At 43.9% G+C, this 23,992-nt stretch overlaps 2 protein-coding genes across 6 annotated transcripts in view; one reads left to right on the forward strand and one right to left on the reverse strand.

Annotated features, from left to right (window-relative positions):
- The window catches only part of TTC37 (tetratricopeptide repeat domain 37), a 79,886-nt gene extending 63,967 nt beyond the window's left edge, over window positions 1–15,919 (reverse strand). Inside the window, exons 1-8 of one of the 4 annotated variants that reach the window (XM_037903249.2) lie at window positions 15,787–15,919; window positions 13,289–13,383; window positions 11,178–11,321; window positions 9,144–9,235; window positions 8,079–8,154; window positions 6,535–6,675; window positions 4,465–4,563; window positions 4,256–4,364 (exon numbers count right to left, since the gene is read on the reverse strand). In XM_037903249.2, coding sequence (XP_037759177.2) covers window positions 4,256–4,364; window positions 4,465–4,563; window positions 6,535–6,675; window positions 8,079–8,154; window positions 9,144–9,235; window positions 11,178–11,321; window positions 13,289–13,383; window positions 15,787–15,808 — 778 coding nt within the window. In that variant the 5' untranslated portion in view covers window positions 15,809–15,919. Of the gene's footprint in view, window positions 1–4,255; window positions 4,365–4,464; window positions 4,564–6,534; window positions 6,676–8,078; window positions 8,155–9,143; window positions 9,236–11,177; window positions 11,322–13,288; window positions 13,384–15,644; window positions 15,767–15,786 lie in introns of those variants that run through there. The other 3 variants (XM_037903252.2, XM_037903250.1, XM_037903251.2) reach the window with 3 other exon arrangements.
- A 218-nt stretch (window positions 15,920–16,137) lies between these two features.
- The window catches only part of ARSK (arylsulfatase family member K), a 51,740-nt gene continuing 43,885 nt past the window's right edge, over window positions 16,138–23,992 (forward strand). For both annotated transcript variants that reach the window (XM_037903253.2, XM_037903254.2), the window contains exon 1: window positions 16,138–16,314. In XM_037903253.2, the coding sequence (XP_037759181.1) occupies window positions 16,138–16,314 (177 nt within the window). The remainder of the gene's footprint in view (window positions 16,315–23,992) is intronic.

A 23,992-nucleotide genomic window follows, 5' to 3' on the forward strand; every position in this document is an offset into this window, starting at 1 on the left:
CAGCTGACCTGGATTCCCAACCCCGCAGGGCCCGCCAGCAGCACCGACCCCAGATTCCCAACACACGGGGCGGGCTGGCAGCCCCGACCCTGACGTGCTGTGTGGCAGGGCAGCCCAGCCAGACCCCTCCATGCCGGGTAGCTGGGAACCTGGTGGACCCAGGACATGCGGGCTGGCCTTTAGCACACAGCTGAGCTGGGCCACAGCTGTATGTAATTGGGCCGCATGTGGCCCAAGAACCCTTGCTTTAACTACTTCCTTTTCCCATACCAAAATTTGGTCACTTAGTGATGGGCGAGAGCCCTATCATTTCTTCTTGTGCTAACTATGAATGAGGTTCAGTATCTGTTTTCATTCATCTTCATAAGCTGAATCATATTGACTTGGAGACATCAGCATACAAGCCAAGGCAGGAAGGAAATAAATGTACTTGTCCACAACAGAACAGAAAACAGTGATGGATGGCTTTGAAACAGCTGAGTATCAGAGAAAACAGATGCCCAAGCATTACAGTAAATAAGCTTATGCTGCAAAGTGACTTAAGGCTTTTCATAAATACTCAAATTTTTGTTTAAGTCAATAATTAGGCTGTATACTGCAGAACATACATAAGGAGCATAAGTCAAATGAGCAGCACTGTATTTAGAGGGCCTGGAAAGAAGCCACATTCTGTAAGATTGTACACACAATATCACCAAAAAAAATGCCAACTCCAGTAAATTTTATACACAAGTGCTGGAAAATAAAGTCATGAAGATTCAGCATACTAAGGGCAGGTCCAAATTTAAAACAGTGCATTGGCACAGCTGTGCCACTGTAGCGCTTCAGTGCAGATGCTACTACACCGACAGGAGAGCTTCTCCCGTCAGAGTAGTTAATCCTTCTCCATGAGAGGCAGTAGCTATGTCGATGGGAGAAGCCCTCCCATTGACACCGAGCTGTCTACACTAGGGGTTAAATCAGTGTAAAAATATGGACTTTTCACACCCTCGAGCGATGTAGTTATATCCATGTAAGTTTGTAAGCCATTGCTAAAATCCCAGCAGTAGCAGAAGCAGGTACTGACTGTTCAGGGGAAGCCAAAACTCAGGGTAACTGCTCCCTCAGACTACTTTACAGGCTGTAATCTCACTGAGAAATTCTCAAGTAGAAGGGTTCTGCTGGGATAGCTAACTATTTCATGCCTTTAAAAATGAATCCAAGATGGGTACCTTGTCTCCTAGACCAAGCTAAAGCTCGGTCAAGATCTCTTACAAAAAACGTATCTTGAAATTAGATTATTAAAAATGGAAATTTTAAAAGTGTGTAGTGTTAAGGAATACTGAACACTGGGGCCAACAAATCTATGAGGGATAAGAAGGGCGACATCTTATTAGTGAAATCCACCCCGTTCTTTAAATTACTCCAAGCAAAATTCAATCCGCCTTTAGAGATTACAGTGTTCAGGATCCTGGGAATTTGCACAAATATTCATGGGAGAGTGAAGGCTGTAGGTTACCATTACCTGTGATCTTTGTCTAAAAGGAGTCATTTTTGTATACATATTTCCCTATGCAACAACTTAGATGGGGCAAACTGGATTTTCTGAAAGCAGAAATTTCTACAATTGGTAGTGTATCAATCACCAAAATGTTGCATTATCAATGACAAGAATTATTTAACGGACGATAAACCCATAACATTTTGAGAGAGACAAGTTGTGGCACCTCAATACCAGAAGAGTGAAGACAAATTTGAGAGATTCTACTGCTAGATTCAAAATTTCTAATTTCCATAATTGTACAGAGATGAGATTCAACTGACTTCCCTGTTTCTTTAGCTTTAACACTCCAGACCAGATCCTGTACTGTATTTGAGCAGTACTTGGCACAGCTCAGAAGAAAAGTGGAGAAAAAGGTGGCATTAAGCCACGTTCATGTTCCCCCAGTTTTGAGGCTGGTTGACAGCATAAATCATATCCCTAAAGTCATTTAGGTTATTAGGTGTTTAAATATGGATATACAAGCCTTACCTTTAGACACCTATTTTTTTAAATCTTGGTCTAAGTTTCTATGATTGTTCATTTATAACTTATATATTTGTTTAACCTGGATTAGACTGTAGAAAATGGAAGCATGGTCTAAACAATACACCTTGTAAAACTCGTTTAGATATTGTGTGATCTTTGAAGTGTTGACCGTAACATCTTTACAATGTTTTATGTTCTATAAATAAGTGAACACATGCTAGAATTTGAGTGCAGTTTCAAGTCCACATCTTTCTTAAAGTGCAAAACGATCAGCTAAATGACAGTTTATGTATAAATGGACTGCAATGTAGTATCGGCACACTACAATAAAGAAATCACTGTTTGATCTTTACATTTAGGCTATACAGTATATTATGTGTGGTGCTAGGAGACCCCATTTGCAATCAGGGTCCCATTACTTTAGGCACAATGCAAACACCTAGATAAAAGACAGTCCCTTCCCCATAGAGCTTATAATCTTTCAAGACAGACAAAAGGTTGGAGGGGAATCAGGCACAGTGAAGTGAAGTGACTTGGCCAAGGTCACACAGCAAATTCCAAGGCCAGTAGGAATTCCTTTGGTCTCTGAACAAGTTCACCACTGGCATAAGATCAGTAATTCCATTGAATTTAATAGAATAACTGTAACTGAAATGGATGTCTGCTTATTCCAGCAAGGATAAAGAGAGAACACTGCAAACTGTTAAAGTTCAGGAAACTATATGGTTGGATAGTTAAGATTCATTTTACCAATACTGGTCCAGGCACATAGAGATGAAAATAATAAATGACTCTTTGCAAGGAGGAGTGAATTCAGCAGTTTTGTGCCTGGTGCAGATCAGTGCATTCCATAGCAGCCAGCCATATCTATTTTGAGATGGAACTTCAGCTTTAAGATGCTCAGGAAAGTCACAGAGAAACAGAATGAGCTTAACAAATCCCTTCTCTTTGTTTTAAAGCATAGAAGCCTGATTACATATTTGGGTTCAGACTTATGTTTAATTTAATGGAATGTACACATTCTGGATTGTTCTGCTATGATACAATAGACTATGTACTAGCACTTCTTGCAGATGAATTATGCTTGTTGGTTTGTTCTTGCTGGTTCCTCTCCACTGGGTTCAATTGTTTTAAACACTGAAATTAAGAGTTCTGTATTACAATTTTTCTACTGCTGTATTACTTTCATGATGCCTAACTCCCTGAAACTTGGTACTATAAGGCATTCTTCCACTCCTAACAAAGGAAATTACACAGCTTTATTGTTTAAAAAACACAGGAATTTCTGTATGGATTCTTGGCATACACTTCTACTTAGTTTTTGTGTGACATTCCTGGTCGATATGACTGTATATTTACAAATAGTGTTTTTGGGGGTGTCCAACTTGAAAGTCACTTCTGGACCCTTTAAGGTATCAGCTGTGACACCAAAAGCTGACACATTTAAAATCACTATTCACTTACAGAATATTAATGCAATAGTGAGCGCTCAAAACTGAAATTTAACACAGTTTCAAACCCGGCAGTGTGGAAGACTGCATGCTGCCTTCTTAAAGCATATAACAAACAAATCTGTTTTTAAAAAAAGACCCCTTTCCTCCACTTCACTGAAACACCCTAAAAAGCCCCATTTACTGCCCACCCACCAGGAAGTCTTGTGGAGAAAGATTCATGAATGTTCCTGCCAAGAGGAAAGGGGTATACTGGTTCACCAATTCTCTCACGTTAGCCATCTCCAGAGCTTTGTTTTATTGTCACCATCCTTTCCACCAAAGACAAGCAAACAGGATTCTCTTCAAACCTCATGTAGCTAATCTTCATTTATCTAGAGAGGGTCCTTTTGAGCTTCGTGAAGCACTCTTCCCATGGGACTGAGTACACTGCCAGCAAAGGAATCAAGAATCCAGAACTGGTCTTGAACAAAGAATACTTATTTTTTAAGAAGTCCTTTGATGCTACAGTAGTACTAAGTTTCACAGCTCTGAGACACTATAGTTTAGAACACAACTGTCTTCCTCTCCAGGGTGGTAGAAACATAGCACCTAATATAGACAATGTATTTGTGCTGAAAAGTGGTGCAAGTTGCCTCAAACTACATCTTCCCTCAACAAAGTGAAGTAATAGATCTTGAAAGACTGGTTCCCTTTTTTATGAGAAGGGCTGGGGGAGTGAAGGGCAAGACAAAAGTCACAGTGAAAAGATACAAGATTTGGAACAACAAAAATGAACCAAAACCATCCCACTCACCTGACTGAATAAAGTGCAAGCAGAGCACTTCTAAAGGATAACTCATGGTGGGATACAAAACCATCATATCATCACAGGCCTTCTTCAGCCTAGCAGTCTCATGAGGAAACTTGAGGGAAAAAAGTCAAAGCAATTTATTTAGCTATTCGTGCACTATTATTATATGTTATTTGTGTTATTGAAGAGACTATAAATTAAACTGTTCTTACTTTTGACAAACACTGAATGAAGTTTTTATAAAGCTTTTGGTGGTCTTCACTGGGAACCGTGTCTACAGAGTTCACTGCATGTTCAAATGCAGTAAAAAGCTGAAATAAGAAATTGGTAAGTGTACAACAGTGTGAATTAGCAAGAAAAGCTACAAATAGTGAACTTATGAAATTTAGTCACTGTTTTGGGTAACTAAAACAGTATACCATGAACATGATTATAATATGTTTATTTGGCCCCACTGTGCCCATGTGGTTCTTCATAGAACTTCTGTTGTGCAAAGAGCAAAATACATAACAGGGTGGTTCTTCATACTCAAGTATTATTCATGTAGTGTTCAAAGCCTGGTAGTAAGTGTGCTACTAGTTGAAGGAGGTAAACAATCTAATTCATGCAATGGCATAAGATATATATAAAAAGAGCACACATGAAGCACTATCCATTATGACAGCTATTAGCTTGAATAACTTATTAAATATTGGTATGCAAGTGTTCATTTTGATGCTCCTATTTTGCGTGCCTTTAAGATAGAACCTTAACACTGCCAAAATGAATCTAAACTTTTAAAAGTAATTTTAAAAGATTTTTTTTTAAAACAGCAGTTATGTAAGACACTACATTACAGGGGCTTTTCAAAAATGTATTCTTCCATCACCAGTAAATTCTCCTGATTTAAATTTCTATTACCAATATTCTGGGACACACAGTGTGTAATATTTTCAAAGGGTCTATGGTCCAGGACCACAATGTTATTTAGGCTCCTAACGTTAGAAGGCTAAATACCTTTGTGGATCTGAGCCTAAGTGACTTAGAAACCTACAGGCAAAGTTTTCAAAAAGCCTAAATCCCACTGAAAGTCAATGGGTCTTGGGCTCTTCATGTCACTTAAGCAATTTTTAAAATTTAACCCAAAGTCTAGTTGTCTGTATCCACTAAGGTGTGTAATGGTTATTTTGCTTCAGTCTTCACTAAAAAGATTAATTGTGACCAAATGCTTAACACAATTAATATTAACAACAAGGGGGAAGGAACACAAGCCAGAATAGGGAAAGAATGGATTAAAGAATATTTAGTTAAGTTAGATGTATTCAACTTGGCATGGTCTGATGAAATTCACCCAAAGGTACTTAAGGAACTAGCTGAAGAAATCTTGGAACCATTAGTGATAATTTTTGAGAACTCATGGAGGACGGGTGAGATCCCACAGGACTTTAATGCTTTAAAATTTGCTTATGTCACCAAGATGGGAGGGGTTGCAAACACTTTGGATGACAGGATTAGAATTCAAAATGAGCTTGATAGACTGGAGAATTAGTCTGAAATCAACAAGATGAAATTCAATTAAGACAACAGTAAAGAACACTTCAGAAGAAAAAAAAACACAAAATGGTGAATAACTGACTAGCCAGTAATACTGCTGAAAAGAATTTGGGCATTATAGTGGATCACAAATTGAATATGAGTAAACAACGTGATGCAGCTGAGAACAAGGCTAATATTCTGGGATGATTTAACAGGACTGTCGTAAGAAAGACACGGGAGGTAATTGTGCCACTCTACTTGGCACCAGTTTTGGGAGCTATACTTTAAAAAAAGCTGTGGACAAATTGGAGAAAGTCCAAAGGAGAGCAATAAAAATGATAAAAGGTTTAGAAAACCTGACCTATGAGGAAAAGTTAAAAAAAACAGGCATGTTTGTCTTAAGAAAAGTGACTGAGGAGGGACCTGATAACAATCTTCAAATATGTTAAAGGCTGTTATAAAGAGGACAGTGATCAATTGTTCTGAATGTCCATTGAAGGTAGGACAAGAAGTAATCAGCTTAATTTGTAACAAGGGAGACTGAGGTTAGATATTAGGGAAAACTTTCTAATGATAAGAATAGTTAAGCACTGGAATAGGGAGATTGTAGAACAGCAACATTGGAGATTTTTAAGAACAGGTTAGACAAATAGCTGTCAAGGATGCTCTAGATATACTTGATCTTGCCCCAGCATGATGTGGGGGATGGACTAGCTGACCTCTCAAGCTCTCCATTTCTATGATTGAGTAGGAGGGAGAAACATTACCAACTGCTGTGTCTCATTATCTTGATTCTGTGTACTGTCTGGCAGTAATTGGATCAGCCTCTTCCATAGCTGGTGGAGCTCAGCATTATCTGCACCTTCCTCCTGTTTTATCTTTATCAGTTTGTGCCATGTGCGAGCCACCTGTCAACAGGAAAGAGAAATGAATCATTCTGTAACTCATTTAAAAATCTGACACCCAGTGTGATCACTCCAATTTATTTTAACCCCTTGCCAATAAGATTTACAATTTCTCAACTTAAGTGGTTGGAAAATAGCATTAGCACTTAGCAAGAGGCAAGGGCTAATGAGTGAGTGTTGGACAAATTACTACACAGTGCTGTTTAGTACAGTCAACAGAACTAGTGGTATTTAAGCAGTTTAGTACAACAGATGTAGCTGATGGTCTGTAATTGCTCATTTAACCTTGTATAACAGAATACTGCTGTAAAGAAACCCTTCAAATGTTCCTTGAAAAACTCCATCATAATAGAGGAATCTGCATTAATAATAGGTCTGATACTACCCTACATGCACTGTGTAAGGTAAAGAATTCGATAAACCATACTTCTGATGACCAATTTAAAAAAGAAAATAGCTCCCCAGGCACTATTATCTTTTCCAGCAGTGAAGTGACTCTGCATTATATTCAGACAGAGAATGGAATACCTATTAAAATTTGAGACTTAACAGAAGTGAAGCACAGAAAGTATCAAATAACCACTCTCTCTCTCTCTTTCTCTCTCTCTCTCTCTCTAGTGGCTGGACCACATAGAGGAAGCTGAATTTATGAGTCTAATACTGGCTTTAAGATACCAGAGCTGGATTTTAAGGCTCACACAGCAGAGGCTCATGCTTTTAGAACCTGAGATCCCAGGTTCAATCCCTCCTACTACTGAGCAAACTATGGTTTATGTTTTACATCTAGGTTTTCAAAGGTTTGTCTGCCTTGCAAACAAAATAACAAACTAATAATAATCCTTGGCAAAGAATTTTTGCTATGAAACTAACATTAAAGTTCTCAAACTTCAAGGAATCGAAATACTCCCAAAAAACTGGAGTAGATGAAAAAGTACTGTAGAAAAAACAGTATGTCATCATTTAATTACAAATGGTATTATAATTCATACGCACAAGAGGGCAGAATTAAGGTTGCATAGGCATCCTTTGAGCTGGCATTTCCTAACTTCTGAGTCGCTGAGTTAAAAAAATAAAAGTGGAAAAATATTCAAATGCTTAACTGCAACCAGAAACTAACATTTTAATGCAATTTTGTTTATATGACACAACATGGCAACACGGTGAATTTCAGAACATTGTATTGAACAAAATGATTGCAACTTCCTTTTAATAAAAGGTAAACGAACCATTTCTAGGATTGCTTTTTATGTTAAGACATGTCAATTCAATAGATTGCCTCTAAATTTAGTGGTAAGAGCTGGTCGGAGAACAGAGGTGTATAATTAAGCGAGATGAGTTCTCTCTACAAAAAAAAATATATGAATAATTTGCATAGGAAAAGGAGAGACAGTAAATCAGTAACTGACCTCTAGGTATTTTTTTTCTTGGTGATACAGTTCCACAAGTTTCCTACACACTTCACACCACTTCTGCTTGTCAGTACTAGAAGAAGATGGGGAAAAAAAAAAACACAAAAAGGCCAGGTCTGTTTTCTAACAAAATATGGAGAAATGCATTCTTCAAGAGACACTGACAACTTGAAATCTAGACATTTTTTTTCTTTTTTAAATGAGAGCATTAGAAGTTGCTGCAGATACTATATGTGCCTCCAAGTTCTAATGCAACTATTGTGAATTTTTTTAGAATGTTTTTCTCTTGCAGTTACTGTGTGAAAAATCTACACAGACTGTATATAGTCAGTTTATCCTAAATGCTGTCAAATGCAAAAAGTAAACAAACTGGAACAAAAGTATTTTCCATTAATCTTTCAATTATAGTTATCTTAGATGTTACTTGTAACAGAAGTAATTAAAAATGTTTAAAAAGATGTATGATTTATAAGTTGACAGTGTCCATTAGCCAAAACCAAAATCACAAAAACAAAGCAATAAGAACACTCCAATCAGTTGAGGAAACTGGTGACATGCAACCAGAGCTAGCTTTGTTTAGAACTGTAAACTGTAATGGGAGATGAAATTCCCTGTGACCATAAAAACTGTGAGTACAGGTACTAGTGATATTTATGCTAACCACCAACATCAACTGAGAGTTATGAGATTTATAAAGTTCATCCATCTATGCACCACATTAAGCCAATGGATACAGTCATGACACCAGATACTTAATGTCAATAGTTTAGATAATATTTATTCCAAAAGATTTCTTCTTATAAAAAGACAATAGGAAAGTGATAATTTATCTCTATCCCAACTTCACATTATAGAAAACCACTAGGGGTGACAAGGCCTTACCTCAGATACAACGTGAGTATTAGAATTAGTTACTATACACAGGTTTCAGAGTCGTAGCCGTGTCAGTGGCAGATTATCACATGTATCAGTGATGGCATTAAAACTGGATTTTTTCTAGTGCAACTGAAATTTTAAGATAACATGTTGCCGTGTCATAATTTAATCTAAAATACTCTTTACCTTTCATAGAGTTCCAAGAGCTTTTGGTAAACATTGAACAAATTTTCTTTGACATCTGTTTGGTTAGATTTCTCATACAAATTTGCTAATCCCTAAACAAAAGTAAAATATATGTTAGATTTCACATCTGATATTTCCAAGATCATTTTAAGGCACGCAGTCTGGCTGTGCCCACAAGAAACCCAATGCGTTCAGTGCAGCTCTACTGGGATCTGTCTGCTCAAATCTCAATGCAGGATCAGAATATAATGTTATGCTGAGAGGTACTGGTGACTGCTTAGATCAGAAACTTCTTTGAGATTGGGTGTGAATGCATTCTTCAATTAACAAAACTGTCAGAGTATGTTAATCACAAAGCCCCTGTCCAAGTATTTTCAGACTGTTGGGGCAGAGATGGTCAGTAGTGTGTTTTGTAAAGGGTGGGGAATGCAGAACACATAGAGCCGAGACAGTCACCTGAAAAAGCAGCTGAAAGCAGTGTCTACCCCTGCAAGAAACCTGCAGAGCGGTTTTTGGATCAGGGTGCAGGCTGAGAAGAGTGTACTTGGTGTTGTGAGCAAAAGAACTGCTTTCTGCTATGATTCCTTCCATGTTCAGAGACACTTTCTTTATAAACAAACAAAACTGCATCAGAGAAATACCGGACTATCACCAATTTTTCCTCCTAACTGGAACATCCCTTAGACCCCGAACTTCGACTAGCTGCTTGGGTGAAAAAGGGGGCTACAAAAACATGGGAGTATTTCTTCACACAACGCACAGTCAACCTGTGGAACTCATTGCCGGGAATTCTGTGAAGGCCAAAAATATAACTGGGCTCAAAAAGGTTCATGGTGGATAGCTCAATCAATGGCTATTTGCCAAGATGGTCAGGGACACAACCCCATGCTCTGGGTGCCCCCAAACCACTGACTGCCAGAACCTGGGCCTGGACAGCATGGGATGGATCACTCAATAATTGCTGTGTTGTTCATACCCTCTGAAGCATCTGGCACTAGCCACTGTCGAAAGACAGGATACTGGGCTAAACAGACTCTTGTCTGACCCAGTATGGCCATTCCTATGTTATTAAATATCATTTACATTATAATAAAAGATCACTGTATTTTCTTAAAACTATTTCTGAGATTAGTGAAGTGGAACACAGACTACCTGAACACAGTTAAGTAAAATCATATTTTAACACCAGCCAATGGACAACAATAAAGCATCTTAAATTGTGCAAGACTACAGAAAACATTTTTGTCTCAGTAAGTTACTGTTTTGTACTATCTTAAAAAAGCCAGAGCCTGACTGGCTCATGAGGATTCAATTAAGGTAATTTCAATATATGTCCAATTGTTGCATTTAAAAAAATTAAAATTACTGATATTAAAAAACCTCTTTATTAAGTTACAAAACACTAAATATTCCCTTTTACCAGACACATGAATCAATGACGTAGCCTTCAGCCATATGCTTCATGATGTGCCCTAAGGGCACAGGAATCTAATATAACAGCACACGTTGTAGATTATCACTTGCACAACCATCTTAAAGAGTGTCTATTATTGTTGCCTAGGACCATGGAAATCAACAACATAGTCCAATTTTCACAACTCTGTATCAGAGGCTGGGAAAAAAGTTATTGTGCACAATGTTCTCTCTTATAGAAGAGAAACACCAAATTAAATTTACTGAGTCATGAGCAAGGGAACTAAGAAAGCACCTAAGCGGGATAAGCATACTTTTTCTGTTTGTTTGTTTTGTTTTCCAAGGAAATGAAACATATTTATCCATTAGAAGACCTATCATAATTTAAATATAATGAAACCAAAACTTGCCCTCTCTTACACACATGCAACTCCCATTGGTTTTCACATTGTACATACAAGGAGTCAGAGCCGCAGCTGGTATAATCTGTTATATGACAATTTACATAACTTGAAAATCTGCCCTAAGAGTCAAATGTTGATTGGATCTTGTTCCTATACTTAAGAACACAGTAGCTTATTTAATAGGAAGGGTAAAGGGGAACTAGAGTCGAATACGTACCTGCCATGCCAGTAGCTGGCTGGGTTCAAGTTCAGCAGCCTTTCTGTATGCACTTTGGGCCTGATCAGGCTGCTCTAACTCTGCAGCTGCTAGGCCAATAAACACCCAGGCATTGTAGTTATTTTTCTCTTGTTTCAGCACTGCCTAAAAATGTAAGAGTTCAAATGAAGCTAGTGTACTAAATGTGTCTTAAGACTCAACTACCGAGTTTGATTAATCAGTTTTCTTACTTTCTAGAAAAAAAGCTCCTGAACATACTTAGTCTGGTACACAGTGAATTTTATTTATTAGGTATCTATTTAACAAGATGTTACTTTCTGCATAGTGATAACGTAAGTTAGAGCATTAATAAAAGGTTAATGTTTTAACTGGTAGCTTTCTCTAGCAAGAAGAAACTGCATATGAACGGTCCTCGTGACACAGGTCTCAGTAACTGTGGTCACTGACGGATTCCTCTAAAGTCTATGGTTAAAGACAGACTTTTGTCACAGTCATCTGCGAATTAATACAGTAACTCCTCGCTTAACGTTGTAGCTATGTTCCTGAAAAATGCGACTTTAAGCGAAACGATGTTAAGCGAATCCAATTTCCCCGTAAGAATTAATGCTAAATGGGGGGTGGGAGGGCTTAGGTAAATCTTTTTCGCCAGACAAAAGACATTATATACATATACAGTATAAGTTTTAAACAATTTTAAACAATTTGTATGTAATACTATACTCGGCAATGATGATTGTGAAGCTTGTTTGAGGTGGTAGAGTCAGACGGTTGAAGAGGGTGGATCGTCCGGCTGCTCCTCTTGCTGAACTTTCCCAACTTGAAAAAACACATCTAGAGATTGTTGTTTTGCTTTCCTTCTTTTTTGTTGGTAAATTTCTTTATGCCAGTTTGGTGCAGTTTGACTCACAGCTGTGACTAGGCAAGTGAATATCCTCTGGCCCCAGAGCTCTGCTGAGGGTGTGGGCCAACGACACCCCCCACTCCTAGGCCTGCAAAGTCCTCCCCATGCAAGCTCTGCGTGTTTGGGCTCGACATGGGAGCCAGGCAGAGCAGGCAAGAAGCAGCACAAAGGAAGGGACAGTGTGCTGCATCCTTCCCCAGCACCCGATGGGGATGTCTCTGCTGGCCCCTGAGCAGCAGATCACACAGCCTGTACCAGTTAGTCACTGAACACCTCCCACCCCCTGAGATGCTGGTGAGACCAGTCGTCTCCTAAGGGAACCAATCTGCCAGGTTGCTTGGTATGCTTGGGACACACACTGCAGAGGCACTGAGCCTCTAGATCCCTGCAGAGCTGGAGACAGCCATGGGCTTCCGGGGCCAAAGGCGCTGACTTTTCAAACTGCCAGGGGGTGCTCAACACCCTGCTCTGCCCCAGGCCCTGCCCCCACTCCGCCCCTTCCCCCAAGGCCCCACCCTGCCTCATCCTGCCCTCACTCCATCCCACCCTGCCTCTTCCCACCCAGTCCCCCAAGCATGCCATGTCCTCCCTCCTCGCCTCCCTGCATGCTGTGAAACAGCTGATTGCGGTGGGCAGGAGGCACAGAAGTGAGTGGGGAGTCACTGATCCGCGGGGCCTGCTGGCAGGTGGGAGGTGCCGGGGGGTGGAGGGTGTTATAACCGAACATTGTGCAACTTTAAACGAGCATGTTCTCTAACAGAGCAGCAACATAACAACGAAACTATGTTAACTGGGACGACTTTAAGTGAGGAGTTACTGTACCCTCTGCTTCGCATTTAAGCACATGCAACAGAAAACTGATCTCCTTTTCTGGACAAGCTAACATGGGCAACTAATGAAATCAACATCACACCAACCCACAATATCTACCATCTAGCAATAAGATCCAGTGTGTGAACTGAAAGGGTGGCATTTGTCTGACTCTGGTGAACTTCACCTTCATTCAAGAAAAGAAGACTGATCCATCCACAAGGATTTTAATGATTACCCCACAGCAAAACATTCACTATGAACACTGCCAAGATGTGTACATTACTTAGTATGTACATTACGGCAGAAAGTATAGAGTACAATTCCAGTGGACAGAAAATAGTAGGGCTTTTTATATGTACACACAATTAATGTTTATACAAGTGGAAGAATTAATTACCTTGCAATGTTTTAAGGCTTCTTTGTATTCTTTATTTCTTATTGCATCTCTGGCACTTTTCAGTGCTGCCTTCACCTCCTTATTTGACATTATTACTGATAAAGTCAAAAGGACAGAAAATTAGTTTTAAGAAAAGACATTTATATCAAATACTGTTCAAAGTATTCGACTTATATTGCATGATCATACACAGAGAAAACATTTTAGCAGATGTTAACACTATGTTCGCTGCTGTACAAGTATAAGACAAAATCCCTGCCTCAAATAGTTATCAATCCAGTACAGACAAAAAAGCAGTACACAAATAAAAAAATGTATATGTGATAGTACATCTCTAAACCCCAATCCCAAGCACATGCATCATTTTTAGTATGTGAGTAGTCCCACTGAAGTTATTGGGACCAATCATGTACTCAGATGTATACACATCCTTAAATGCTGTGCTGGATCTGAGCCATCACCCTGAAATACTAAAAGGTGCTTCTCATCCCAGAGTAGAATTTTTCTTGACAGTTGGGGCACATTAAATAAGGGGTTTCAGTAATATGGAGAAAAAAAAGGAGTACTAGTGGCACCTTGGAGACTAACCAATTTATTTGAGCATAAGCTTTCGTGAGCTACAGCTCACTTCATCGGATGCATCCAATGAGCAAGGTGCCACTCCAAGTTGCCACTAGTTTTCCTTTTCTTTTTGCGAATACAGACTAACGTGGCTGCTAATCTGAAACGAGTAATATGGAGGTTTACATGTTTCTCTGTCATTCACATTTTAAAGATTTTCCCAACACTTTTTGGCCATACCATTCTACCAAGATCACTGAGCAACTTCAAATTCCACTTCCTAATGTGGGAAAGAACACTTCATAAGTTTGGAAGGGATGTGTGCAGGAATGAAGGAAATATTCAAGTTTGTTTTTGTAAAAAAATGGAAACATAAACAATAAAGTTAACAATATATTTTGAAGTTTACACATAGTATCATTTAAAGCACATACATGTATATTTAAGTATATTGTACACACACATCAGTCTGATGCACACATTATTTACACTCACTCTAACACATGCGTTAGAAAGCGTACATGATTCGGATGCAATTATCATCACTGCCAGGATGGGGAGAGTGGCAGGAAGGGGATACCCCAGTGCAAAAGGATCTATGTCTGAATGAGTAGAAAAGAAACACTATACTGGGGAGCAAGGGTCCACTATGAAAAACTGAATAGAAGTCATGTATTACTATTTATTTATTATCTAGCACGGTCACAGACCAGTGAGACTGGAAAGATAATGACTCTATAGTCTGGTGGTTACTCCCTGGATATGGGTGAACTAAGTTCAAGTCCCTGCTTCTGAGCAGAGATTTTAAAACAGATCTCCCATGTCCCAGGTCAGTAACCTGATCACCAGGCTAATGGTTACAATATGGGGGGGAGGGGGGGGGGAAGAGATCTCCAGTTTTTCATGAAAAGGGCTGACCTGGCTAACTCACTTTGAGAGATGAGGGTTAGCCCCCACGCTTCTCCTTGGCATTTCCTACTGCCAGATTGGACAGCTCCCTGCTCAGCATACTGGTATTTGTAAATCCCTTTCTTTGGAGTCTAACTCACCCCATGCATGGTATAGGGAGCCTGGGCACCTAACTCAGGGCTAAGGATCCCACTTGGCAGTAGAGTGCCTAAATACCAGGTGTTGCAACACTGACTATAAGCGTGTGTATGTCTTCACGGGGGGCGGGGGGGGGGGGGGGAACAACTCCCGTGGCAGCAAATCTCAGAACCCACTGTACAGATTCAGGCTTGCAGGGCCCGAGCTACGAAGGTAAAAATAGCAGTGTGTAGACATCCCTGCTTGGGCAAGCCGGAACATCTGCACTGCTATTTTCAGCGCTGTGGCGTCAGCCCATCACGGCTGTAGCTCTGGGCTCTGGCCAGGTGCAGCGGGGGGGGGGGGGTTGCAGCGTACGCTCCCCCCGTCCCTTTGTGGATCTAGCGCTAGCCCCCGGGCGCCGCCGCTCTTCGGGCTATTTCGCCTTCCCTGCCCAGAGCGGGGACCTTTCTTCTCCTCTGCCACGGCAGCCAGCGGGACTCCCCTGTTACTCCACTTCGCCAGCAGCTGCCGCCCACGGGGCCCCAAGCCTCCCACTCGGCAACGCGCACCGGCCCCCGCCACACTCCCCGGGCACAGGGTCCCCTTCCACCCACGGACACCGACCGCCCCGGCTTCGCTGGGGAGCGCTGGGCCCACGCAAGCTTCGCGCAGAGCCGCCGCCGCGCCGCCCGCGGGGGGCCAGCAAAGTCCCTCAGGGGCCGCCAGCGGCCCCGCCCCCTACGCCCGCTCGCCCTGAGCACTTCACCTGCCTCCACCTTCTGCCTCAATTACCAGCCACCAACTCCCCGGGCCCCGGCCACCCGGCTCGGCCGCGCAGGCGCACTGACTCGGTTACTACCCTTTCCGCGGGAGGGCCCTTAACGCGGCCCAGCACGCGGCTATCTTACCGTCCTCCCGCTCCTGTGGCATGATGGGAGTCGTAGTTCATCCCCCATCTCCCTCACTGCCTAACCTCCGAGGCATGATGGGAGGTGTAGTTCGTCGTGGCCCGCTTCGGCGGGGCCTGATGGGCGCCGTAGTTTGGTCTGCTGCGGGCAGAGTCACGGGGTCTTGCTCTCAGGCCTCCGGCAGGGTTCGGCCTGTCGCCGGGCCCTGTCAAAGCGCTGGGGTGGGCAGGGCTGGCTCTAGGCCCAGTCCTCCCTCAGTGGCTGCAGCCTGGCTGCCGGGGAGCGCCGCTCTCCCTGCGGCTGCGTGAGGGGCCGTGTGCCCGGGGACCTGGCCCTGGGCGAGGGGAGAGGATGAGGGGGCGGTGCGGAGAAGGGGCCCGGACGGTGGTGCTGGCGGCTCTGGTGCTGCTGCTGCTGGCTTCCACCCGCTGGGAAGGTGCGAAGGCGCGTCCTGCGGCTTGGGGACACCTCGGCGCGGGCAGCAGCCAGAGAGCGCGCAACGTGGTGATGGTGATGTGCGATGCCTTTGTAAGTATCCCACCAGAGCTTCCTGCTTCTCCAGGCCTCTGCTCACAGGGAAAGAGCCTGAGCAGGTATAAAACAGGTAGCACCAAATATTAACCTGGTGTTGCCAGCTTCTGTAGAGTCTGATGAGTTTGGGGTGCCCTCTGCACTTCAGAGACGCTTGTGCAATGTGACCCAAGGCAGTGTGTGCCTTGGTGTCAAATCGTCTTCGTCTCATGCTGAAATGGCATTTCACATTCTGAAATTTATTTGGGAGCTGTTAATGGGTCGCAGTCAGGGCTTGTGAAACCACCTTGTCCAAGCAAGGACCACAATCCCAGTAAAAAAGAGGATATGTTAATACCCCAAGAGCTGTCCAGCTGCATCATCACTTGTGCTTGGGACCATAAAGACAGGGTTGCAATTAACTGAAAGACTTTGTATTTTTGAGCTTAAAGAAAGAGTCAGATTTTTTCTCAAGATCACACTTTTTAAAAGAAACCTGTTATTTTAATCAGTTAAAAATAATCAAATTATGTGTAACTGATTTCTGTTATCAGTTATGGTAACCCTGGTCATGATGTAACAGTAGCAGTGAACGCTGCAAAACAGAAATGTAAAAACAATGTATTTGACCTATGTTGAAAAGAGAAGAACACTCCTACCAATAGGAAACTGTAGGGAGCAATCAGAGATTCTTGGGCTGAATAGCCTTTAGAAATTATAAGAAATTCAGGTATCGTCCACCATGGGGAAATTGATAGAATTATTCCAACCAATTTAAACACAGGTTCAGCTGAACTGGAGGGAATCATGGTACTGGGACCAAGCCTGTTTTTATCACTGTGCTTTCATCAGCTTTAACTAACGTGGTAAAAGTACCAGAAGCTTATCTACACTATATGTCCGCCAGTTCAGCTAAAGTCGTGATAAAGCTGATGAACATTTTTTGTAAATGCCCCGGGTCCACAATGGCCACAGACATAGGCACCAACTGCATGGGTGCTCTGGGGCTGGAGCACCCACGGGAGCCCCACCGATCAGCTCCCCCCCACTATGATCAGCTGTTCAGGAGGTGCTGGGGGGGAGGAGCAGGGGCAGGAAGAGTTGTGGGAGAGGAGGCAGGACAGAGGTGGAGTGGGCGCTTGGTGGAGGGGGGGGTCCTAGAGTGGAGCGGGGGTCAAGCACCCCCTGGGAACTGATGCTACAGTGATGAATGCAGGGGTGAAAGTAACTTAAGGGACTTACCGGTACACAGGGCAGCTGGGGTCCTGAGCAAGGTGGGGGGGTGGCTCAACTGAAAGGGGCGGGGTCGTGGGCAAAAGGGTTGAGGTTGAGGTTGGGGCCGGGGCCGGGGCCAGACTCTCCCAGCCAGCGCTTCAGCGCAACCCGGCAGCTATTTAAAGGACCTGAGCCTCCCAGCTGCTGCCATCACTGCTACCCGAGTTCCAGCCATGATTTAAAGGGCCCAAGGATGATTCTGGGCCCTTTAAATCACTGCTGGGAGCCCAGGGCCCTTTTAAATTGCCAGGCCCCTGGGAAGCTGCCCCCTGCTGGTACGGTCAGCTGTGTATTGGCTCTTACCGGTACACCATACTGGACCGTACCAGTTTGCTTTCACCTCTGGGTGAATGTGATCTAACAATACAGGTAGATAGAATGGGTGCAGTCAGACACTTGAATTAATTATTTATCATCTTTAAAACTTTATTTCATTTAATCTTTATTTACTTTGTAAATAAATATCCTTTCTTATTTATGGTAGATGGCAGCTTTTTTGGGGAGCAAACAAATCTTTGCAGTTCATTAAAACTGCATTGCAGTCATAACTTGATTATTTTGTATAAGAAAGTTTGCATAATCTAAATTCACATTTTTATTTTCTCACTTCGAATTTTATTTATTTAATTTTATTTTGTAATTTTCCTCAGGTTCTTTATTTAATGTTAATCAAAGGACTAGGCAAGAATTTGTTTTTTGAGGAGTGTGTAAACCTTACCCTGTTCATATTCATTTAGAAGTCTGCTGCAAAAATCATTTTCCTTTCTTGTCGCTTTGCCGGGATTATCTGGGTATTTTCCACTTAATCATTTCCCTGTCATCATGGGGGCCACAGGCACTGGTGCATCTTGGTCCCTCCTATTCACTCCCTGTGACACATAATAGTTTCATCTCCTGAGGGCTGTAATACTTTGATCTAATTTCAGTTGTTGGGTTTAGTATGTGTTTGGAGGGTGGTCTTGGTGGCCTGTGATATACAGGAGGTCACATTAGATGGTCTGGTAGTCTCTTCTAGACTTAAACTCTCTGATTCTATATCATCCCTTTCTTTGCATCCCTTCACTGACTCCCACATTATCGCACCAAGCATAAAACACTTGTTTTCACTTTCAAGGCCCTTCATGGTCTATCCCCATTATATCTCTCATTTGCTATCTAGATGTCAACTCCCACTTCTGATTGGCCCATGATGCAAGCCTTATTACATTTTTAAACAAGTCCCCTCTCTGTGCTCTCTTCCATGCTGCTCCCTCTTGCTTAGGAGGCGATCCCTTTAAATGTCCGCAAAACAAATAAGTTTTTCTCCTTCAAAACCCTCCCTAAAACTTTTTTCTGTGATGCCTACGAAAAACTTGACAACAGTGCTGGTGTCCTGAGATTATGACCTGTCATGCTGACCAACATTGTTTCATTGTACTCTGTTTTGTCTGTATCCATTTATTTTCTCTTGTCTTTGAAGCAGGGACTGCCTTTTTGTTCTGTATTTGTACATTATCTAACTCAGTAGGGTCCTGCTCCATGACTAGGGCTCATAAGTGATATGGTTATAGAAATAATAATAATATAAAAAATTATTGTGCTTGTTGCCTGTTTAGTCCCAGATTTCTTTTTCCGTGAGGGGACTATATAAGACAGTGAAACCATCTCCAATGAAGTTATACCAGTATAACTGAAATCAGAATTTGACCACATATCTGTGAAGGCACAGAAACAGTGTAGCATGAAAAACACAATATTCTTTCGGCTGAGTAAAATGTTTTTGTGGATCTCTATTGTAAGGCCAAAGGCAGAAAAAGAAGTTATGATTCTGTTTTTGTGTATGTTTGCCCTCCTGTCTAAATATAGCAAATTGTAAAATACAATGTGAAGTATAAATGTAATCATAATGTTAAGCAATTTCTTTTAACAAATTAAAGATTCTTTCAAAACTGAGTATCTACAGATCTTACATTCTCACAGTTATGTCACTGTAACTCTTACTTCTCTATACTGTACGTGCTTTTTCTTCGGCCATCACTGACTCAGATGCTAGAGAATTGTCTCTATCCATTTTACACAACTTATTCTTTTAAAGGTGAAATGTCAGAGAGTCTCTGGCCCTGGTCCTGCAAATGCTTGTGACTAACTATTGAAATGAAGCCAGGATCAAATCCTATCTAAAAACTAAATCTTTGTGCACTGTGAGACGTTATGGGTACTGTTTATTGATATCTGGTGTAGGAAGCCAGGCAGAGTCTGAAGGACATTTTAGGTTGAAATTCCACAGTGAAGCGGAGTGAGAGCTTTAAGGATGATGATAATGGTTCCCTTTTCTAAAAAAGTTCCTTGTGCAATGTTAGAAAAAAGAACTTTGCCTTGATTCCTTACCATTGTCACATGACACACATCCATAGATGTAAATTACTAAGGTTATGCTTGAATAGGAAAAAAGAGTGGAAGTTCAATTTACCATGTTATTTCTCTGTTTATGAGATAGTATTTCACTGAGTATTCACGTAGTAGTTCTGAATTCTAGAAAACTATCCATTAAGAACCACTGTGCACTAACTTCATATTTTTTGGTATGCTACAGCATTGCCCAAATAAGGATCGGGGTCTTATTGTGATTAGTGCTGTACAAACATAAATACATGAGTAACTTCGCTCCCATGAATTCAATAGGACTACTCTCATGCTTGAAGTTACATGTGTGTAAGTGTTTGCAGGGCAGGACCATATAGTGAAAGACAGCCGTTTCACCGAAGAGCTTACAATATAATTTAGGACAAGCTGCATCAAAACACCCTGAGAGTAGAGAATATAAGCACAACAGTGAAAGGAACAGGTGGATACCTACACTAGCTATGTGCACAGTTAGTGGGATTTAAGTCATTTGAAGTTTTCTTTTGGGAAAGGAGGGAGGTTTGGTTTTAAGATATAAATAAACAAATATTATTGATAAAAGTTGTTAAAGAAATTGATAAAATGGGCCATTTAAACATTGCAGGATACTGTTGTGGGCACCATTGCAAGTTGCAGTAAAAGTGAGAGAGCTGCAAGTGGGGCTGCTACTCCCCTTCCCATACAGTGGATGGGCAGATGTGGGGAATCGGTTAGGGTTATGGCCACACACAGTGTGAGCTGGAGCCGGTTCGCACCGGTTTGCTGGAACCGGTTGTTAAATTTAGAAGCCCTTTTAGAACCAGTTGTCCCATGAGGGTCAACCGGTTCTAAAAGGACTTCTAAACTTAACAACCGGCCAAAAGTGGCGCCTTATGCACCAACTCCGTGGGTGCTCCAGGGCTGGAGCATCCACAGGGAAAATTTGGTGGGTGCAGAGCACCCACCAGCAGCTCCCCACCAGGCCCCAGCTCACCTCGCCTCCACTCCGCCTCCTCCCCTGAACACACCACCCCTCTCTGCTTCTCCGCCCCCTGCCCCCCGGCATTTCCCGTGAATCAGCTGTTCACGTGGGAAGCCTGGGAGGGCTGAGAAGCAAGCAGCGGCTTCGCGCTCAGGCCCAGGGAGGCGGAGCAGAGGTGAGCTGGGGCGGGAGGGGGCGCGGCACCGCAGCTGGTAACCCGGGGAGCATGCAGGGGAACCGCTCTCTGCCCCAGCTCACCTCCGCCTCCCTGGGCCTGAGCAGGAAGCCACCGCCTGAACAGCTGATTCGCGGGAAGCGGGGGGGTGCGGAGAAGCAGAGCGGGGCGGCACGTTCAGGGGAGGAGGCGGAGCAGAGGTGAGTTGGGGCCGGGCGGGGAGGTGCCGGTGGGTGCTCTGCAGACACCAAATTTTCCCTGTGGGTGTGCTCCAACCCCGGAGCACCCACGGAGTCGAAGCCTAAGGCGCCACTTTTGATGTGATCAGTGGTGGGAGCAGCCACTCCCCCAGCTACGCTACCCCGCCCCTAGGAGTCAGAGGGACCTGCCAGATGCTTCCTGGGAGCCGCCCCAGGTAAGCACCTCTGGGACGCCCCACCTCACCCCCTGACAGGTCCCTCTGGCTCTTAGGGGCGGGGTGGACACCCACTACGGTGGCCCACGAGACTCTCCTGCCCGGTTCTGGGGGCAGTCAGGGGAGGGGGGTGGATAGGGCAGGGGTCCCGTCAGGCTGGGGAGCCCCCTGGAGTGGCGCCTCCATGGCGCTCAATATATGATCCTGCTGACCTGGCGCCCTCTCAGTTCCTTCTTGCTGGCTACTCCGACAGAGGGGAAGGGGGGCGGGTTTGGAATGGATATGAGCAACACATCTCGAAGAACAACAGTTACAAAGGTGAGTAACCATTTTTTCTTCTTCAAGTGTTTGCTCATATCCATTCCAATTAAGTGACTCCCAAGCCTAGGCAGTGGGGTCGGAGTTAAGGAATGTTGACTGTAGCACCGTTCAACCGAAAGCCATGTCATGGCGTGCCGGACAATGGCGTAGTGCGAGGTGAAGGTATGCACCGAGGACCAAGTCACTGCCCTGCAGATTTCTTGGATCAGTACCTGGGCCAGGAACACTGCTGACAAGGCCTGGGCCCTAGAGGAGTGTGTACATGAAGCCATGTGGCCGAGGGGGCTCAGGCATCCCCTTGCTGTCGAGGTCGGGAATCGCTGAAGGCCTCGAATGATGCCTGTGATAGCTTGGAAACAGGAGTCCAGGAAGAGGGCCCACACCTGTACGGTGTCCAGCACCGCCCCGATGAATTCGATCCTCTGGGTCAGTTCTAGCGTCGACTTTGCTACGTTGAGGAGGAGAGCCAGCCATTCCAATTTAAAGCTGACCAGGTGGAGGTGGGACTGCGGCCCCGAAGCAACCAGTTGTCGAGGTAGGGTTACACTTGCACCTGCTGTCAACAGAAGAAGGCAGCCACGACCGACATACACTTGGTGGACACTCAGGGGGCTGTGGAAAGGCCGAATGGAAGGGCCATAAACTGATAATGTTCACAGTTGACCACGAAGCACAGGAAACGCCTATGTGCTGGATGAATCACTGTGTGGAAGTATGCATCCTTCATGTCGAGGGCAGCATATCAGACTCCAGGATCCAGAGAAGGGACAATGGTGCCCAGGGAGACCATGCGGAACTTCAACTTTACCATGAATTTGTTGAGCCCATGCAGGTCCAGAATGGGTCAGAGGCCCACTTTGGCCTTGGGGATTAGGAACTATTGGGAGTAGAACCCCTTGCCCCTTAGTTCCCACAGAACCTCCTCTGCTGCCCGCAAGGCAAAGAGCACCTGAACCTCCTGATAAGGAGTTGCTTGTGAGAGGGGTCCCTGAAGAGGGATGGGGAAGGGGGTGGGAGGACGGGTAGGAGCAGAATTGGAGAGAGTATCCCGCTTCCACCATTCAAAGGACCCAGCAGTCTGAGGTTATTTGGGACCATGCATGGTGAAAGTGGGATAAACGATTCAAAAAGGGTGGGAAAGGATCCGGGGGTAAGTCTGGTACGCTGTCCTCAGGCATCCCTTCGAAAGGCCTGCTTGGAACCCGACGATGGTTTGGTCAGGCCCTGACCTTGCCCAGACCAGGTGTTGGAGGGCTTCCTCGTGCCATTCTACCCCTGCCTCCTGTAAAAGTCCTACCTCGTCCGAGGGGGGTAGGAGCGCTGTTGCGGCTGCTGGAGCTTGAAGTGCTTCTGCTGGGTTGCTGGGGTGTGCATACCCAGGGACTTCATGGTTGCCCTCGAGTCCCTAAGGCTATGCAGCCTAGAATCAGTCCACTCTGCGAACAGGCCCTCCTCGTCAAAGGGCAGGTCCTGCAGCATCTGCTGAACCTCAGGAGGCAGACCAGAGGCTTGCAGCCAGGAAGTGCACCTCATGGCAATCCCCGAGGACAGGGTACGCTCGGTCGAGTCTGCAGCGTCCAGTGAGGCCTGTAAAGAAGTCCATGCCACCGTCTTGCTCTCGTCAACAAGGTCCCCAGTCTCCTCCCTGGATTCAGGAGGCATAAGCTCCTTGAACTTCAACATGGAGTTCCAGGAGTTAAAGTTGTAGCAGCTCAGGAGTGCGTATTGATTGGCAATCCTGAGCTAGAGCCCACCCGTGGAGCACACCTTGCGGCCAAACAAGTCCAGCCGCTTGGTGTCCTTCAACTTGGGCGCTGGGGCCTGCTGCCCGTGCCTCTCCTTCTCATTCACAGCCGCAACCACCAGCGAGCAGGGCTGCGGGTGCATGAACAGATAGTCGTACCCCTTCGAGGGTACAAAGTATTTACATTCAACCCCCTCTGCCATAGGGGGAATGGAGGCCGGGATCTGCCAGATGGTTTTGGATGGTCTTGATGAGGGGCAGGGCCACACTCGATGGACCTTCCGGGGCCAAAATGTTCACTACCGGTCCCTTGATTCCACTACCTCCTCGGCTTGCAGATTCATGTTGCATGCCACCTTGCGCAGGAGGTCCTGATGGGCACAGATGTCTATGGGGTGCGGCCCAGAGATTGAGGTGCCCACC

This window comes from Chelonia mydas, chromosome 5 (genome assembly GCF_015237465.2).
Source record: "Chelonia mydas isolate rCheMyd1 chromosome 5, rCheMyd1.pri.v2, whole genome shotgun sequence".
NCBI lineage: Eukaryota > Metazoa > Chordata > Testudines > Cheloniidae > Chelonia > Chelonia mydas.